The following is a 15,000-nucleotide window of genomic DNA, read 5'->3' on the forward strand; positions in this document are numbered from 1 at the left end:
TTCCCCTCCTTGCCTCTCTTTCCTCAGGTCTCTCCTACACTCGCTAGGTCACCCAAACTCATCCCTCTACTGTCCAAACTCCTTATGCAAGAGTTAACGAGCATCTTCACTCTTTCATCGCTCACGCTGGTAAACTCTGGAACAGTCTTCCTTCATCTGTATTTCCTCCTGCCTACGACTTGAACGCTTTCAAGAGGAGGGTATCAGGACACCTCTCCTCCCGAAATTGACCTCTCTTTCGGCCACCTCTTTTTTTAGGAGCAGCGAGCAGCGGGCTCTTTTTTATTAGTGTTTCCTTTTTTGTGCCCTTGAGCTGTCTCCTTTGTTGTAAAAAAAAAAAAAAAGCCTCTTAGACTTCCTTCCTTCGCTCCCCGCTCTGTTAAAAGGTCCATCAGGGGAGTCAGGATGGGAATAACTGTACATGGAGGAGGATAGCAAGAGAATCAACACGGAGGCGGCGGTCAAAAGGTTAAACATAGGAAGGGCGTTGAGGGGAATAGCGTTTTACTTCATGCAGGAATATTACTCGCATCACGTGTCTCCCCGTGCATCAGGACGCGTGTGGGCGTGCCCCGCGGCGTCCGGTGCCTCCCCCCGTGTCGCCTGCCCCATGGCCTCAGTATTTATAGCGTCGTGAGTCCCGGGGGCGTGCGTGGGCCGACCCCTGGACGCTTAGCCGACACGTGTCCCGCCGCGCTGACGTCACCGCGGCCGTGTCTACAGCGGCGGCGGCGTCTCCCAGGTCACCGCGGCTGTCGTGGTTTATTCTTATCGTCACCGTGTTTTTAATTGTTATAGTCACCGCGAGGCTGCGCTGAATGTGTGTATTGTTGCACAACTTTCATTCCCTAGAAAGGCGAAGGGTGCGTGGAGACATGATCGAGGTTTATAAATGGATGAAGGGCTTTAATAAGGGGGATATTCATAAGGTTATATTGGTTAGAGAACCGGGTAGGACACGTAGTAATGGGTTTAAACTGGATAAATTTAGATTTAAGAAGGACATAGGCAAAAATTGGTTTATTAACAGAGTGGTGGATGAGTGGAACAGGCTGAGCAGTCATGTGGTGAGTGCCAATACAGCTGTCACATTCAAAAATAGATTAGATAAATTCATGGACAGCGATATTAGGTGGGGTTAGATACACGGGAGCTTAGGTTCAATGGAGCTGCCTTGTACAGGCCTAAATGGGTACCTGGGGAAACCTGGGGAAGGTAAACTGTGGTGACCCGGATGGTATACTGCTCTTGTGTCAGGTAAAAGGCTTTCCCACCATAGTCTCAAAGGGCCAACGGGACGGAGATGAGCACCGCCGCCACGCGCATATCTAACGTGTGCTCCCAACTTCACCTTACCTTTCATCCTCAGAGTTATCACGGAGGCGGGGTGGGACGATGGTGAGCAGAACGGGGTGGGGCAGGGATGGGTGGTGGTGGGTTAGGATGGGTCGGGGTGGGTCAGGATGGGTGGGAATGGATGGGTGGGGGTGGGTCAGGATGGGTCAGGGTGGGTCAGGATGGGTGGGAATGAGTTAGGTTGGGCAGGGATGGGTCAGGATGGGTTGCATGGGATAGGGATGGCTGGGGTTAGGTAGGATGGGACAGGAATGAAAGGGGATGCCTCATGGTGGGTTGGGTGGGGCAGGAATGGATAAGGATAGGTTGCATGGGATAGGGATGGCTGGGGATAGGTAGGATGGGACAGGAATGAAAGGGGATGCCTATGATGGGTTGGGTGGGGCAGGGATGGCTGGAAATGGGTCAGGATGGGTTGGGTGGGACAGGGGTGAGTGGGGATGGGTCGGGGCAGGAAGGAGCAGAGAGGAGGAAGAGGGGGCGGCATGGGGCTGTGTGGGGAGAGGGTCGGGGGCGGCGGGGCGGGGAGGCTGGCTTCCAGGAACACACCTCTCATCTCTTTTCATCAAGTCCGCCTCGGAAAGAAGAAAAAAAGGTAAAAATTCTTATATTTATACTTCCTCCGCGTTCCTCTCCCTCCTCCGCTGCAGTATCCCCTCACATCGCGTTTTCTTCCCGTTTTCTACGAAGGGAGTTTTCATATTTGTATTTTATTCACTCCGTCTTCATCTCGCTTCATCCTCGCGCACAGAAAACGACGTCCGTTCCATTATACATGCTGAGAGAGAGAGAGAGAGAGAGAGAGAGAGAGAGAGAGAGAGAGAGAGAGAGAGATGGGTGGTGGGGGGGGACTGTACTTGTGGGATAGAAGACACGAGAACCTTAAGTGTCTAGATGCGTTTAGATGTATCGGGATGGGGAGAGAATACTTATAACGTTGAACTTACAAGAAAGGCAAAGAATATCGAGGGAGTTAGAAAGTAATAGTTAGCTTGAAGGATGGAAGACACGCTAACAAGAGATACACAGAAGCACAGGTTAATAGATTGATTGAGGGAAGATGCGGAGAGAGAGGACTTAGTGACGTTGAACTTATAAGAAAGGCAGATGATAGGGACATGTTGAAAGATCGATGGCGTTTAAAAAGTAATCTTAGCCTCAAAGAATAAGTGTTCAAAAGCAATAGGAAGGTAGAGACTCCGGCTTATGGATTGTCTAAGAGGAGCTTTGTAGAGTGGACTTAGTAACGTTGAACGAAGAATATTATATACAAAGCAATGATTGTCTAAGAGGAGCTTTGTAGAGTGGACTTAGTAACGTTGAACTTGTAAGAACGGCAGATTATAGGGACATGTGAGGGCAGGAGTTAAGAAGGAATTGCTTGCTTAGAAGAATATTATGTACAAAAGCCATAGAAAGGTAGAGACTCCGGCTTATGGATTGTCTAAGAGGAGATTTGGAGACAGGACTTAATAACGTTGAACTTGTAAGAACGGCAGATTATAGGGACATGTGAGGGCAGGGGTTAAAAAGGAATTGCTTGCTTAGAAGAATAAGTGTACAAAAGCAATAGGAAGGTAGAGACTCCGGCGTATGGATTGCCTAAGAGGAGATTTGTAGATTGGACTTAATAACGTTGAACTTGTAAGAACGGCAGATTATAGGGACATGTGAGGGCAGGGGTTAAGAAGGAATTGCTTGCTTAGAAGAATATTATGTACAAAAGCCATAGAAAGTTAGAGACCCAGGCGTATGGATTGTCTAAGAGGAGATTTGTAGAGTGGACTTAGTAACGTTGAACTTGTAAGAACGGCAGATTATAGACATGTGAGAGCAATGTTGGTATATAAGACACTTTTGCTTCTCACATCAGCTATTTCTAAAGGTCAAAGAGGGGGGCAGTCGGGTTCTAATGAGTGTTTCTTTAGGCTCATGGTGCAGAGGAAAGGTCAAACTACAACCAGGGTCATAAAACTACTCCTGGAAATGCCCACAACTTCCGCGAAAGCCTTGTGAAATAGATGTTCTTGGGTAACGAAATGTCTTAATACGACCCTAAGAGTTATACAGGAATTGCTTGCTTAGAGAAATGAAAGGTACAAGGACATGAGACTCAGGTTTAAGTTTTACGAATCGTCTGAGAAAAGATGTGAAGGGGGGAACAAGTAACGCTGGCTTAACCTAAATTATCCCAAGTGTTCTGTGTTCGTGTTGGACCAGCATGTCTTCTTTCTATCACCCGGTAACTCTGTGGTCAGTATATCAACTAAAACTTAACTCGTATAAAGAGGGTAGGGGAGAGAGAGAGAGAGGTCACCTTCGCTCCAAAAAACAAGGCAAACAGGAGAGTATCAGGACGCCTCTCCTCCCGAAATGGACCTCTCTTTTGGGCAATCCTCAACTCTTTTTTATAGGAGAGATATGCAGGCTTTTTTTCATTACTGTTATCTTTTTATTTTGCCCTTGAGCTGTTTCCTTTACTGTAAAAAAAAGGCAAAGGCTCTCTCGTAAAGGCCAAGGCAAAGTCTCCATATAAAGGTCAGGGTTAAGGCCGGTATTTTCAGACGCTCCCGCCTCACATCAGCTATTTCCAAAGACCAAAAAGGATGTTAGTAGCGTTGTGATTCATGCTATTTCCACGTTCATGTTACAGAAGCTTTGTCACACTACCACCAGGGTCAAAGAACTACCCCTGGAAATGCCCGAACTACCCGTGAAAGCGCTGTCAAAGTTGTGTTCTTGGCCCTGGAAAGGTTTAAAAATATGGCCCTCAGGCTCCCTCACACCCGCCTTGGCATGAGGGCTGCACGAGGTTCGAAATGTTAGTGTGGGTAATAAACACGATTTTACCGCACGTTCGCTTCACCCTCATGCATAATGTAGGAGTTTCCGCGAACCTACTGCATACACACACACACACACACACACACACACACACACACACACACACACACACACACACACACACACACACACACACACTCACACAATCTCTCTCTCTCTCTCTCTCTCTCCCCCTGTGTTTCCCCACGAGTCTCCCTCCCAGGAAAGGGTTGGCACGGGACGGATGGTTCGCGGTAACCCTTTGTGGCCGGATGAAACCAAGAGATTATTATTATTTTTTTTTTCATCTATTCATTTATTTACGTTGTCTTCATTCATTTCCCAACGGCCTTTCCTAACGTTTTCCATTTATTTTTCTCTGGTGTTAGTGTGCTACATCCTGCTCCGGCAAAGGTTCTCATCTCAGCTGTCCACCTGGGTATTTCTCGGGAATAAATCCCGCAATAATTTCATTTCCATTGGTATGGAATCGCTATGTGGTGTGGCTGCTGTGCTTGTGTGCCACCATTGGTCCCGGGAAGGTATGTGGCAGGGCAGGCGTGGGATGGAGGGCGGAGGGCAGGAGTGGCTGCGGTGGACTTAAAGCAGTGGCGTACCAGAGGTTTTCCCTTCCTGCTGACGGGCGTGCAGGACGTCAGGAAGGCTCGTGGCGGGCCTGCCGCAGCTGTCTTTTCTGAACTAATTAAATATGGCGGGCTGTGTCCGCAGATTTACCCGCCTCGTCGGCTGCCCCGGTATGACCTCTCCATTAGTTATTCCATTTTCCTCCCACGCCCCGCTCATGATGGTCAGTATTGAACGTAGGAACTCTCGGGGCGTGAAGCACTTGTGTGCCTGAGGCGAGCAGCCTGCGGCCTGCGCTGCGCCGCGCCCGAGGCTGGCCGGTGAAGGGGCAGCGCGGCGCGTCGAACAAAGTGACGCGCAGTACAAATGAAGCCACGATTGTTTTGTTCTGCTACTCGAGTGTTGCGAGACCCGGCGTGGAGAGAAGACCAATGAAGGCGTTGCCGTGCAGGGGGCTGTTTTGTCGCCAACACTGTCTTGCATGCCCGAGACGTGCGCCGCCAGAGGGAAATGGTGCATTTTAATAGGCGAGTTGAGTCGTCATTGGCAAGCGAATATCAGCCGCTTCTCGGAACGCCAAGTCCTAACGCAGCCCCCAGCCCCTAGCCCCCAGCCCCCAGGCCTCCGCCGCAGCGAGGGCCCGCCAAAGAAAGGGTGAAAGTATCGCTTTTGTCGCGGCGGGGAGCAAGATGGCGGCGCACGTCCCAGCCACGGGGGAGGAGCGGCGCCACTGACAAAAGCTCCTTATCATGTGCCTTTAAGGCCTCGGCGACCCTCCGCGCGGCCTCTTCCGGGAAGCGCGCGGCGGCGGGGCGGCCCCCGGCCCGGCCTGGGCGTCGTCCTTGTGGCAGCTGGAGTCGTGCATGTCTTCCTCGTCGCCTGCCGCCGCCCCGGGCGAGGCTGGCACCTGTCACTCGGCGCACGGAGCCACACACATCATGGGGGCGCGGCTGGCCCCTTGTTCCTGGGGCTAGTGCCGCCGCCGGGCAGCTCCACTCCGGCGTGAGGGATGGGCTGTCAGGCGCCGCGCCAGCAGGCAACCTTGAGCGCCGCGCCTCACGCCGTGGCACGCATGGCCGCAGCTGTGCATGGCGGCAGAATTTTGCTCGATTTAGAATATTAGTTGCGTCACACTCCGCAGAACTCGTCCGCATCCGCGCCTGTCCACCAGGTGCCGACCCCCCGGACGCTGCGACCCTGAGCCATCCAGGAAGAACACGCCCTGCCCGGCCCGGCTCTGACAGTGTGGCACCGCGAGGCCCGGCCAATCTTCGGGAGCCACTGTGCCGCGGTGAGGCGGGCTGATGGATGTTACGCCGCGCCGTGAATACTGCAAGACCTGACCCGGCGAAGTGTTGTGTCCCGCGAAGACGAGCACGAGGGTTTGCGATGGCTGACACACACACACACACACACACACACACACACACACACACACACACACACACTATCATGTCATCATCACCATCGTCATCCACGTCCATTAACTCGCATCTCGATAGCATTTTTTTCATTCTGGAGCAGCAACCTTTACATCACCGCCTCACTTTGACACTCCCGCAAAGAAGCACAAACCTTCCCTGGGGCGTCGAGGCTTGGGGCGGGTGGACGGCGCACGTGGCCGCCCCGGAGCGCCCCGCATCAGGCAGCAGGTGATTTTCCGCGTCAGGAGTCCACGAGCTGGTCCTTAACACTAACGTCGGTATTATAAGACAATTTCGCTTCTCACATCAGCTATTTCTAAAGGTCAAAGAAGGGAGCAGTCGGGCTCTAATGAGTGTTTCTTTAGGTTCATGGTACAGAGGAAGGGTCACACTACCACCAGGGTCAAAAAACTACTCCTGGAAATGCCCAAAACTCCTACGAAAACCTTGTCAAATTTGTGTTTTTGGGGGACGAAATATTTTATAATATGACCCTAAGAGACAACCAGGCGGCGATGTAAAGGAAGGCTGCGGCGGTGGAACTGTATCGATATTTATTTATTTATATATTTATTTATTTATTGTTACATTTTCATTCATCTTTTCTGTTACACTAGTCAGCATGGGTGACTTGAAATGTAGGGATGTATTGCAGTGGTGGGTGTGGGGTTTGAGTGTGAGCGTGTGTGGACAGTAAGAAGTGCATGGCGTGTGAGTGGTGTGTGTGAGGGAGGGCTTTGTGAGTTAACCAGTTGCTATAAGCGAGGGGCAGTGAAAGGCGAGTAGTGAACACGGCGGTGGGTGGTGAGTGAGTGTGTGTGAGTGGGTGAATAGTGAGGGGTGTGTATATATGGTGAGTGATGAATGTGTGTGTGTGTGTGTGTGTGTGTGTGTGTGTGTGTGTGTGTGGTTTTCCTTGTGTTACCGGAAATACCATTGTAACCGTAACTCCAATTCAGCGTTTCTTAAGTGTGGGGGTGATGATGGTGGTGGTGGTGATGGTAGTGATGATGGGGTGGATAGCAGTAGTAATAGGAATGTAAGTAGGTTGCGATGGATGGTGGTGATGAGGGTGGTGAGTGATTGTGATGGGGATGGTGGTAGTAATAGATGAGGTGTGTGATTGATGAAGGAATGGTGAAGGAAGTGTTGATTGTGACTGGTGGTGGTGGTGGTAGTAGTAGTAGTAGTAGTAGTAGTAGCTGTGGAAGTAAAAATAGTGAAAATATGATAACAGTGAAGATTAAAATGTAGTGGTTGCAATAGTGGTTTAAAGAACAATTCAAAGGGAGACAAGCAACACCTCTCTCTAATCCAACTTCCTTCTTGCTTCTCTCTCACATAACATAGAGAACTAGGAGATGAAGAGGAAACTATAAACTTAAGGAGAAGAACAGGTCATAGAAAACACCTTACTAACCTCATAAAACCTTTCTTCTAGTGGTAGCAATGATGACAGTGTTAAGGTAAGGGTGGTAGTGAAGGCAGGAATAGTGAAACAGGTAGAGATGGTGAGGGATGGTGATCGCGGTAATGATATCTAAAGGGGTGATTACACTGGACAAATTTTCCGTGGATCTTCAGTCAAACCACGATTTCCGCTAGCGTGGTTCTCATTTGTTTCTTGTCATTGCTGACGCTGATGATAGTGAGTAATACCGTCGTCCTTCGTTGAAATCTACCGTAGCTTTGGAAGATCGTGGACGCGTCAGAAAACCACTTAAGAACCACGCCAGCGGAGATCGTGGTTTGACTGAAGATCCACGGAAAGTTTGCCCAGTGTAATACCCCCTTAATGGTGGCTTAACTATTGGTTCCTAACGTGGTAGTATTAAAACTTGTGGCGCCATAGTAGTAGAAGTAGAGATGACGAAACAGAGGCGAAGATGAAGAAGGCAAATATGGTGAAACAGGTAGTGGTTGTGAGGGATGGTGATAGCTAATGGTGAGTTTAGTTATATATTAGTTAACGTGGCATTATCAAAGGACGTGTAGAGACGGTGTTATAAATAAAAGACGATAAAACATTCAACTTTTCTTATTTTCTTTGTCTAGGCGAACGTTCTGTCAGTCCCCGCCTCCCCCCTCCTCTCCCCAAGACCCCCTAGACTCCTCACCTGGCTGGGCTTAGTGAGTCAGACGGGCTTATCACGGCCTATCACCTTCCCTCCACGCCTTATCACCGCCGCCGCCGCCTCGGGTTGTGTTGGTTACTAGACGCGACCGCTTGTTGTTGTTCCTCGCCGCCGCCGCCTCCTTGTGCACGCGCCGACACGGAGAACTCTGATGCGCCGCCGGCTTGTGTTCCCTCTCCGTCTTGTGAGTCACGCCGCTTCGGGGAAACTGATGACGGCCTGGCGGAACGCGCGGCCACTGTTGGATTAAACGGTTCACTGCGACACGCGTTATTGGGGGCACTTTCTACTACTACTACTACTACTACTACTACAACATCCATCAATCTATGTTACGTGTTTGAATAGTGTAGGAGTTGCTTTGTTTATGCTGTGTTATGCCTATGCTGTATGCTGTGTGTTATTTATGCTCCTGTAAGACCACCAAAACACTAATTAATGTGAGATATATATATAGGTAGGGATAGAGGAGGAGAAGGGGAAGGAAAATATACACTTCTACTACTACTGCTACAACTTCTACTACTACTACTACTACTACTACTACTACTACTACTACTACTACTACTACTATTGAAATCCATGAAAGGGCGTAAGGGAAAATGAAAAACTGATATAGACCCAAACAGCTTGGTCTTGTTTTGTCCTTGAAGCGTCCTGTACCGCAAAGAAAAACAATATATACTGTACAGTGTTTTTCGGTATATAAGACGCACCGAAATAAAAGATAAACCTCAAATTTTAATGGTCTTTTTATTCTGATTTGGGGTATTTTTTTCATGGTGTTGCTTTGTCGTCGAACCGTCCTGCAGCGTGAAAAAAATAATCGTGTTTTTTGGGGGCATGTTAGACGCAGTGTTGAAAGGTGTTTGGTTGGGTTAATAGGGATTGGGGTTGGTTTAGTGAGGTTAGATTCTGTTTGTGCCCAAATAGAAGATAAACCTCTAACCTTAATGCCGGCCTAATTTTTTTTTACGTCAAATACGAAAACTTAAAAAAAACACCTTGTCTATGCACAGGTAATTAAGCGGAGTACTTATTTGTGTGTGTGAGACGCGGCTTTGTTTGAGACGCACCCTTCCTTTTAATTAATCCGTGTACTGTTTTGTTATCTCTCACGGCTAGGGGGCTTCGTGGTGCAGTGGTTAGCACACTCGTCACACAACCGAGAGAGCCCGGGTTCGATTCCAGGGCGGAGTGGAAAACTTTGGGCGGCTTTTCCGATACCCTACGCCCCTGTCCACCCAGCAGTGAATGGGTACCAGGTATTAATCGGGGGTTGTGTCCCGTCTCCTGGGGTCTATTCCCTTCTATAATTCCTTCCCCTTCTGTCTCTCTCCGGCATATGACCACAGATGTTGCGCCGACTAAACAAAACTTTCCAACTTTCGGTCACAGCTGGCGGGAGTAATCAAGATAGGTCACCCTTTGCGCCACACTAAATTATATATAAACAACATTTTCTTATATATATTCGAGGCACTTTTTTGTTGTTGTTCAAGATACGCCTTTGTTTTGCTATGTTGTCTCTTATTTGTTTTTATATCCGTGTTACGTCGAGTACGAATATATTTTTGCTAATGGCGTCGTCGAAAAACTATTGCAGGCGTTATTATGTACATTTCTGTGTGTGTATATGAGCTGCTTTTTTGTTTCAAGATGGACCTTTGCTTTGAAGTCTGTCTTGTCTGCTTTTATTTGTTTTTATATCCGTGTCACGCCAAGTTCGAATATATATTTATTTTTCCTTTTTTCTTTGGCGTTGGTCGGAAAACTCGGCACCTCATTGAAGGCGGGCAATAAAAAGCTTATCTCTCGCATTTTTTTTAACCTGCATTGACTGAGCGTGTAAAAGTGCGTGTCCTTTGCCTCTTGTTTGACCTTTGCAGCGAGTGTACATCTATCCGAGTGGCTGGTAAGCTGTGACGGGCCCTTGCATTGGGGGTGGTTTTATGACCCTGGTGTTAGTATGACAAAGCTTCTGTACCATTAACGTGATGAAACACTCTTGAGAACCCGATTAATCTCCTTGTGGATACGTTTGACAAAGCTTTCCTGGGAGTTCTGGGGTCATTTCCATGGGTATCAGGACACCTCTCCTCCCGAAATTGACCTCTCTCTTTGGCCACTCCTTTGACCTCTATTCAGGAGCAGCAAGTAGCGGGCTTTTTTTTTTTTAATATCTGTCTTTACGCCCTTGAACTGTCTCCTTTGCTGTAAAAAAAAAAAAAACTCATAAAACCTTTCTTTTTGTGGTGGTAGTGATGGCAGTGTTGAAGGTAAGGGTGGTGATGGTAGCAGTGGGGCTGGGGAAGGGAAGAATAGTGGTTAAATAGTGGTAGTCTAATAACCTCATAAAACCTTTCTTCTTGTGGTAGCAGTGATGGCAGTGTTGAAGGTAATGGTGGTGATGGTAGCTGTGGGGCTGGGGAAAGCAAGGATAGTGGTAGTTAGCGAGCTTTTTTTAGCGAGCTTTTTTTAGCGAGCTTTTTTTAGCGGGCTTTTTTTTTTTTTTTTTTGGTACTCTCTTTGTTGCCCTTGAGCCGTGTCCTTAGATGTAGTTTGGCGAAGGTTCTGTATGCCATGAACGTGGAAACAACACTCATGAGAACCCGTTTAATCTACTCTTCGGCCTTTGGAAACAGTTGATGTGAGAGGTGGACCGTGGAAGCGCCTGAGAGTGCCTCGTGTGGCTCTCCAAACGCACGGACCGACGCAACATAAACTCAGGTTGCTCCGTGTACAAAGACGATCTGATTCACCGAACGCTTATCTTCCTATCAGCCGCTACATTGTGTTATTAGTGGTGATATTAGCGAGTCTCCAGATAGACCAGAAGACACTCAACACGCGACGAACACCGGCAAACACTGACAAAGCAAAGAGTGTGGCTCCTCCGTAGACGAAGAGGATGTGATTCACTGATAACTTATCTTCGTATTAGTCGCTACCTGCTGTTATTAGTGACGGTGTTAGTGAACCTTAAGACGCCCAACCGACTTATCTGTTACATTGTGTTCGAACATGAGGAATACCAAGAGAATAGAGAAGGTTGTTGTGTTAGGTTCCTTGTCCCATTATCGTATCAAGTCAGGTTATAGAAATACTACCAAGATTAAAACCTGGTAGCAGCGGGGATCATGTTTCTTAATGGTCCCTCTAAGCGAGAAAAATGAGAAAAAATCACCCCTCACACAAACCATTTCATAATATATATCAAAGCATTTGTGATCAGATTATGTATCATCTATTTTTTGGGGGTTAAATCATGGCACAAATTTGACCCGTCGCTGCTACACGGTAAAGCCACAAATTTGGCCCGTCGCTGCTACACGGTAAAGCCACAAATTTGGCCCGTCGCTGCTACACGGTAAAGCCACAAATTTGGCCCGTCGCTGCTACACGGTAAAGCCACAAATTTGGCCCGTCGCTGCTACCGGGTTAAGAGAACTGAGAAGGTTATTGTGTTAAGTTCCTTGTTCCTTTGTCGTATTAAGTCATGTTATAGGAATACTACCATTATTAAGAGAACTGAGGTTATTGTGTTAGCTTCCTTGTCTCTCTATCGTTTTAAGTTATAGTAGTAGCCAGCGATTAATATATACTCAACTAATCTATTACATTCTCTTCGAACATAAGGAATGCTACCAGATTTGGATTGGTGATTTGGTGTGGTTCTGGATGGATTGTGTTAGGTTTAGTTAGTCAAGGACACCTCTCCTCCCGTATTTGACCTTGCTTTTGGCCACCTCTTCTGATTCTTTTATGGGAGCAGCGATTAGCGGGCTTCTTTTTTTTATTATTGTTTTTTTTGTGCCCTTGAGCTGCCTCCTTTGTTGTAAAAAAAGAAAAGAACAGGATAGGTTTGGGTATGTAAGGCTTGGTCAGGTTAGGCTGGACCAGGTTTGATTAGGTTTGATTTGGCTTCATCAGACTATCTCTCATCTATCTATTTAATCTATGTATCTATCTATTTATTTCTAGCGTCTTGTGTCGTGTCTATTCATTAGGGCTGTGAATTGCTTTCGTAACTATTTATTTACCTATATCAATCCTTATCTATTAATCGGTCTTATCTGTCTGTCTATCTATTTATTGTCTCGTGTCGTGTATTTTTAGGCCTGAGAATTAACACCGTACGAATTAGATACATATGCATATTCTTATGTGTTATGTGTCCGTTAGGTTATAAGATACATATAGGTCGGTACTCTTATGTGTTATGTGTCCGTTAGGTTATAAGATACATATAGATCGATACTCTTGTGTGTTATATGTCCGTTAGGTTATAAGATACATATAGATCGGTACTCTTAGGTGTTATGTGTCCGTTAGGTTATAAGATACATATAGGTCGGTACTCTTAGGTGTAAGGTGTCCGTTAGGTTATAAGATACATATAGATCGGTACTTTTATGTGTTATGTGTCCCCGTTTGGTTATAAGATACATATAGATCGGTACTCTTAGGTGTTATGTGTCCCCGTTTGGTTATAAGATACATATAGATCGGTACTCTTATGTGTTATGTGTGCGTTAGGTTATAAGATACATATAGGTCGGTACTCTTAGGTGTTATGTGTGGGTTAGGTTATAAGATACATATAGATCGGTACTCTTAGGTGTCCGTCAGGTTAGGCGAGGCAAGGCTGTCAACGGCGTTCGATGACTGATAACACACAGTTCCCCGGACACCAGCGCGGCATAAGGCGGGTCGCTGTTCACACCAAGGCCTTCGCTTCCCTGATAACCTTATCGTCGTATCAGACACACCACATAACCTTCTATTTTCGAACCTAAGGCTTGCCAAGGTTAACAGGCTGTATATGTATCTATCTATCTAAATCTATCTACACAGACTACCCGTGGAGAGAGAGAGAGAGAGAGAGAGAGAGAGAGAGAGAGAGAGAGAGAGAGAGAGAGAGAGAGAGAGAGAGAGAGAGAGAGACCCCCCCCACACACACACACACACACAACTCCTACGAAAGCCCTGTCAAATGGTATAGAGGCCTTGACAAATTACCACCAGGCTCAGAAAACTGCCCATGGAATGACCCACCAATAAATAACCCCTACGAAAGCCTTGTCAAGTGGTACAGAGGCCTTGTCAAACTACCACCAGGCTCAGAAAACTAACCATGAAAGCTTTGTCAAAAATTTAATGGTATAGAGGCCTTGTCAATCTGCAACATGCTCAGAAAACTACCCATGCATGAAAGCCTTGTCAAATGGTATAGAGGTATTGTCAAACTACCACCAGGCTCAAAAACCTACCCATGAAAGCCTTGTCAAACTACCACCTGGCTCAAGAACCTACCCATGAAAGCCTTGTCAAATGATATATAGGCCTTGTCAAGCTACCACCAGGCTCAGAAAACTACCCATGAAAGCCTTGTCAAATGATATATAGGCCTTGTCAAGCTACCACCAGGCTCAAAAACCTACCCATGAAAGCCTTGTCAAATGGTATAGAGGCCTTGTCAAACTACCACCAGGCTCAGAAAACTACCCATGAAAAAGCCCCCAACCCCCCAACCCCCCCAACCCTACAACTCTTACGAAAACCTTGTCAAATGTGTGTATGCCTGGCCGACGACATGTTTTAATGATATGACCCTAAGTTTGCGTCCTGCTGGCACATGGAGAACATTAAAAAAAAAAGGGAACATATTTTGAGAACGGTTGCCGGCGCCCCTTCGTCTCGTCTCTTGTCCGTCATCGGTGTCAAGGCCCCTCGTAATGGCATTCCTGTACGGCACATAAACACGCGAGTGAAGGTACAGCGTGAATGTTTCTCTGTGTAGACAATGTTGCTTATTCTAACACACAGCCGTTCGTCCACCGTGCTTTTCTCTTATGCATGTTTATAGCGCTACAAAAAGCCGGGGGAGAGGGAGAGAGAGGTAGAGGTGAGAGAGGTAGAGGTGAGAGAGGTAGAGAGAGGTAGAGGTGAGAGAGGTAGAGAGAGGTAGAGGTGAGAGAGGTAGAGAGAGAGAGAGAGAGAGAGAGAGAGAGAGAGAGAGAGAGAGAGAGAGAGAGTCCTTATCGCTTATTTTACACCAATCTCTGAAAATAGTAAGTGTTTATCTCTGTATAGACCCTTACTCAGCCTTACGCCCAAGAGAGAGAGAGAGAGAGAGAGAGAGAGAGAGAGAGAGAGAGAGAGAGAGAGAGAGAGAGAGAGAGAGACGTTTTACTCCAGCGACTTATTTAGTAGCAATGACATTATACCCGAGAGATAAATACTACACCAGTAACAAATTTTGCACCGGGAACAAATCTCACTCCCGCGTGACAAATTTGACACACGACTTATTTTACACCCGCGACAAATTTTGACCGTTCGAAACAGTGGCGGCTGACGAAGAGGGTCGAGTATGGTATGAAAGCCCGCACCGCCGACATAGGGAGGGTCTCAAGAGTAAGTATAAACCGTCTTAAACAAAGGGGGGCGGGGGGAGGGGGGAGGGGGGGGGCGAGCGTACAGGACCCTGACAAGATAATAGGATAAGCTTGTATACGGAGTGCCATGAGAGGGGAGGGGAGGGGGGAAGGGGAGGAGAGGAGTGAGTGGGGAAGGGAAGAAAGGGGAGTGGTAGGGTTTTGAGGGTTTGGTTGGGAGAGGAAGGGATGAGAGGGGTGGATGGTGTTTGGTGGGGTAGGGGAACGGAGGGGAGG

The 15,000-nt window shown here is 47.5% G+C and overlaps 1 protein-coding gene and 1 long non-coding RNA gene across 4 annotated transcripts in view; one reads left to right on the forward strand and one right to left on the reverse strand.

Moving 5' to 3' along the window:
- Window positions 1–1,400, reverse strand: part of LOC126990842 (uncharacterized) — a 2,259-nt gene extending 859 nt beyond the window's left edge. The window contains exon 1 of the long non-coding RNA XR_007744861.1: window positions 1–1,400. This exon is cut by the window's left edge and continues 61 nt beyond it. This is a non-coding gene — a long non-coding RNA (uncharacterized LOC126990842).
- LOC126990828 (uncharacterized) overlaps window positions 1–15,000 on the forward strand; it is a 191,875-nt gene that overhangs the window by 98,218 nt on the left and 78,657 nt on the right. The window contains exon 8 of one of the 3 annotated variants that reach the window (XM_050849470.1): window positions 8,244–12,050. The exons of the other annotated variants lie outside the window; for them this stretch is intronic. Within the exon in view, the coding sequence (XP_050705427.1) occupies window positions 8,244–8,296 (53 nt within the window). The 3' untranslated portion in view covers window positions 8,297–12,050. Of the gene's footprint in view, window positions 1–8,243; window positions 12,051–15,000 lie in introns of those variants that run through there. 3 annotated transcript variants of the gene reach the window in all.

This window comes from Eriocheir sinensis, chromosome 6 (assembly GCF_024679095.1).
Source record: "Eriocheir sinensis breed Jianghai 21 chromosome 6, ASM2467909v1, whole genome shotgun sequence".
NCBI lineage: Eukaryota > Metazoa > Arthropoda > Malacostraca > Decapoda > Varunidae > Eriocheir > Eriocheir sinensis.